The sequence below is a fragment of the Osmerus eperlanus genome, chromosome 3 (genome assembly GCF_963692335.1).
Source record: "Osmerus eperlanus chromosome 3, fOsmEpe2.1, whole genome shotgun sequence".
Lineage (NCBI taxonomy): Eukaryota > Metazoa > Chordata > Actinopteri > Osmeriformes > Osmeridae > Osmerus > Osmerus eperlanus.
Window position 1 is genome coordinate 10,823,448 of NC_085020.1, and position 5,044 is coordinate 10,828,491.

The following is a 5,044-nucleotide window of genomic DNA, read 5'->3' on the forward strand; positions in this document are numbered from 1 at the left end:
TTACAGCCAAGGTTTCAGAATATAATGTTAAACTTCAGTTCAGACCTCATGGCTCAAAGGTAGAAAACAAGATTCTACTCATTATACTACACATCAATCAGTTGACATGAAAATCGTTCTCTTGTCAAGTACCTCCATTTATGTCAAAGCAAAGCAGTGTTGTACATTTTTTGTTTCAAAGTCTGACCATATCTATTTACTCCTGTTTCCTTATCGGCAAGTCGGAGACCATTTTCAAGGTCATACACGCATACATCAGGATTTTCTCTGGCAAACAAAACAGATAAAATATTAAGTGTTTCACAGTGTTCTTAGCAGAGGCTGGTTGGTCTGTTGAACACTCTTGCAGTCCTCTTTTCTCGTCATTGGAACCTTTAAGAAACATCTAAAATCCGGAACAGGTCAGAGCTTCAATAAACAGGACAGATTTTAAATTGTTAGTTTATTACTAAAGGCAAAGACTTCATAAGCTGTTGCTTTTAAGATTGGTTTAGGATTGTTGTATGATTTGTATAATTCACTGTCCACGAGTGTATGGAAATAATTGGTTGCAAGCTTGTATGATAGCCTACGTGAATAATCTTTTGTCAGACGGTTTTGATGTAGTTATAAGGGTATCAGAGTAGTGACTTCACTCTCACTCATTTTCAACCTTCGACATAAAATCAGCTCCATTCCTTCTCTGTCCTTCTACCTCCAGGCCGAGATGACATTTGATTGGTCAAACTTTACCGTCCATCTGGAGGACTCTCTGACTGGGGCTATGGGCCGCTATCTTGACAACTGGCGTCGGAACACCTCTGAGGCTGAGCAGACACTGGATAAAATACTGGCAGAGGAGAACTTCAGAAATGTGATCTGGTACCTGATAGTGATGATTGGCATGTTTGCTTTCATCATGGTGGCCATCTTGGTGAGCACAGTCAAGTCCAAGAGGAGAGAGCACTCAGATGACCCCTACCATAAATATATAGAGGAGGACTGGACGGCCAATATACAGCAAAGTAATGTCATCACCAACCCCACAGCTACAGACCGCATTTAGATACATCAATACAACAGATAGAGAAACCCACATGGTTCTCAGACACACAGATAAACACGCAGAGAGACCAAAACTGACAAGTGCATAACTGCCTTGATTACTACAATTGGTTGGTTGTGGATGTACTTAGCTTTCTATCAGAATAAAGTTGTCTAATGATGGTTCTGGATCTTCATGTATTATTTCAACCATTTTACAGAAAGAGAATAAATGGCTCTGGTGGGAGAGATTAAGTGTCAGAAGTTGGAGACAATAAAAGATGGAGACAGAAAAGAAAAAAGTGGGACAGATAAGAAAGAATATTAAAAGGAGCTGACATGAAATGAGGAGTAATGAGAGGTAAAAATAGAACTGCTACCATTAACACTGTTTCACTGTTCTCCCAGAATTATGTGTCAGACAGAAACCTATATCCATATGGTGAGTTCAAATCACTGAATTTATAATAAGTCATATTTTATATTTTTACACAAACCCAGCTAAAGCCTAATCTGTTTGTTAAATTCCAGCTAGCATGACTGAGGAAGCTTGGATATCAGGTTACTGCCTCCACCAAGCTAAAAACAACCCCTGAGAATGTAGTGTCCTATACATTGCATGGAAGGCCACGGTATACAGAAGAACTAACTGCCTTAAACAACAGCAGGTCTCTCAAGTTTGATCAAAAGTTTGACATGAGAGTACCATACCTATCAACATTTGGGTAAATAAATCCTGGGTTGTGGGAGGGGTGAGCTCTTGGGGGGGGACTCGAGACAGCGCACAACTCGGCAGAAAACGTACCTTTGTATACCTGAGCCTCGTCCATTAATTGTATATAACGGGACAAGTTAACCCTTAATTCTTTTCCTGAACTTGCCAACTCTGTGTAACACATGCATTGAGAGGGGATTTCCAGAACATACCGCGTCTGTGATGATATGAAAACCAAGAAAATGGGAACTATTGATACTTGATCATTTAAATACCTGGACATTACATCTACATAATTTGTTTAAGTTTCTGTGATCTGCGTTCTGATCATCTTTGATAACTAGTATCTACAAAAAGGCATTGACCACATGTGCTGGATAAGTTGTTTTATTCATGCAGACTGCTATCAATGGTGTTGGTCCTATAGTAGTCGCCTGTCGCTCTGGTTATCTCTGGAGGTTGTAGAGTCTGAGGTATTTTAGTCCAAGGAGGACAAAAGGTACTCCACCTGCATCTCCAGGTTCCCCAGGACTTCTCCAGACAGATTCTGAGTACAGACATATAAATGGTCCTCAAACTCAAAAATGGCATCCATCCATGACTGCATCTGGCTTTGAGAACACATTGAGACATCAACAACATTTAGTATTATTATTGGAACTCCCTCACATCCTCAAAACAGAAACGTCATAAAACTGAAACATCCTATTGACTACAAAATGCTGTAACACTCATTACCCTGTCTCTTTCCCTCTCAGTATTGTGATTTCTGTAGTTACCTGCTTATTGAGCTCAGCCAGTCCACCCAGAACCATCCGTCCAGCATGGCTGATGAAGTTAAGGGACTGGTTGGTATTGGTCAAATCCTGGGAAAATATGGGAAAAGCAACGGTACACTGTATCTACAGTAAAATGTAATGACTCATGACAAATACGGTTTCTCTTTACCTCAAAGGCATTGCGAAGAGCAGCCAGTTTACCCTCAAAGTCATTGTTTCCCTTGTAAGCAAAATAGCTCCTGTATCAATAAAATAAAATATGAAGTGATACAGTGAGATGTGCTGAAGAAAACTTTAAGTTTAATTATGTTCACAGCAGAGTAACAGTACTATTTTCAACCGGTGTTCCTACAGTACTTACTGCATCAGGGGAACTTGGACCTTTGGTCCCTCCACAACATCCTCCTCAAAACCCTACAACACAAAAGCAACAATCTCAATCTCAAGACACTTTTCACTCAGTGACAAGTGAGATCATTGGCAGAGGTATAAGGAGATGGAAGTGTCAGAGGTATAAGGAGATGGAAGTGTAGAGATATTACCTGAGGAGTGTTCTCAAAGTGGGGTGAAGGAGGAGAGGTGTAAGGAGAACGAGGAGGAGGGTCAGTGAAGGTGGACTCGGTGTTGGAGCATGACCAACTTGTTGTCCTAGTCTCACCTCTCGCCTCGGCAAAGCTCTCAAAGGTGGTCTTCACGTCCACCTCCTGTGATTTGAAAATACAGAACATCTGTAGATGTTTAGTAGACCATTAAACAGTGACGACTGTCAATCAAATGTGATCTTTAAACAAGCAAAGTGTTATGCACCTGGCCATCCTCAAAATACACAAACTCCTTCCATGTATTTATACGGTGGGACATGCCATTGCTTATCTGTCTACCACCAAGTAGCTAGGGAAGACAAAACAGAACTCATCATTCATAACTAACTGACATACTGACATACAGTCTAAGTGTAAAGCTGAAAACCCTGAAGTTACGTTTCTCGGCTTGTGAACATAGGTGCTTGACTGACCTGAACCCCTGTGACCTCCAGTTCAATAGTGGAAACAGCCACCGAACCCTGAGAAAGATACACAGGAATACATTCAGTTTCATCCAGGAACAGTGCGATCAACCAGACCTCTGGTGATTGGCCTGTTCTGTCCTCAGTATTCTCTCACCTCGGGGTTCAGGAGGTCAATGTGGAGATGTTTCTTCCACCACAGCTGGAAGAGAAAGAGAAATCCCTTGGTATGCAATATGTTGGGGACAGAATTTCAGTCTCCTAATTGCTAAGCCAAACATACCAATAGACTTAGAGGACTTTGTTTGTTCCAAGGTTGACATTAGAGCTTGTAACTTGCAGACAGGGTTGACTCATTACATGTGCGTTTCCAAACCACCACTACTGTAGGATGAGTGTGTGTGTATGTGGTGTTTGATACAGATTCAGAGAATTCCACAAGACAGAGATGTCTGAGTTACCTGCAGTTGTCCAGCAGAGCGCCTGGTACAATAAAAATCTGAGGCATTCCACAGATCCACCAGGGGTAGGTCTTCCTCAAATACTTCCTCCCTGTGGAACCTCTCAGGTTCCTCCTCATTCAGGGATGCCTCCTTCTCAGCCTCCGGCTTGGGTAGGAAGACAGGCTGCACAACAAGAACCAAACAGTCACCCTGACTTTCTGGAATTTAACATGTCCAAACTGTTCACTCTGAACAATTGTTTTTGTCTTTCATTGTATTGCCCATGGCAGACAGATGCAAACAGTGTGGGGTTTCCATTCTGTTTACTGATGATATAAGGTTACCTGTCCTCTGGAAAGGGTCAGGTCCTCAAATGTCATTTTCCCAGCCAGGGTAAGGTACACTTTGGGATGCTGTTTTGACCATACAGGGGCCATGAAGAAAGTCTGGCAGGGAAGATATGGAGACATAGTCAAGTACATCATCTTCATTGAGGGTGACAAGTAGGTTTCAGTTTATTTTCTCCAAACTGTAGATAGTGGATGAAGAACATGGAAGGTGGAGTGAAATAGTTACCAGAGTCTCCAGACATGTTAAGCCACTCAATAGCAGCTTCCCAGCATGAGTCAGCTGGAGAACAGGCCTGGATGAAGGAGCCTTCATGGCAGAGAAGAAAAGAGAATCTTAGGATTTCTATGTAAAATCTTTTTTTGTACAAAGTAGACATTGTCAGTGTTTTCAGATTATTTCCTTGCTATTGTTATGAGCCCATGTTCTTAGTGATACGTTGATGCACCCTCTCAAACCCTTAACCCCAAGACAGACTTACAGGACACCACACAAGCATGTACAGGACCAGAGGTCCAGACAGAGGGAGCAGCAGCTCCTCTTCCTCCTCCATGACCTGAGGAGGAAGAGTACAGTAGAGGAGGATTGGGGGGGGGGAAGCTACATAAATAGAATATTTGTAATCCATTATGAAAATGTTTATTTTCGTTGCATTGTTTTGGCCTACAGATAGGCCTACATGTAAATGGTGTAAGCAGTGTCGGTCTTTGAATTTGTTCTGAATTATATT

At 41.8% G+C, this 5,044-nt stretch overlaps 1 protein-coding gene across 1 annotated transcript; it reads left to right on the top strand.

The window, feature by feature from the left end:
• The first annotated feature begins 251 nt into the window (after positions 1-251).
• On the top strand, positions 252-1,206 carry LOC134016700 (potassium voltage-gated channel subfamily E member 2-like). The gene is made up of 2 exons (XM_062456034.1): positions 252-401; positions 701-1,206. Exon 2 carries the CDS (start codon positions 707-709, stop codon positions 1,043-1,045), a length of 339 nt encoding a protein of 112 aa, XP_062312018.1. The 5' UTR covers positions 252-401; positions 701-706; the 3' UTR covers positions 1,046-1,206.
• The last annotated feature ends 3,838 nt before the right edge of the window (positions 1,207-5,044 follow it).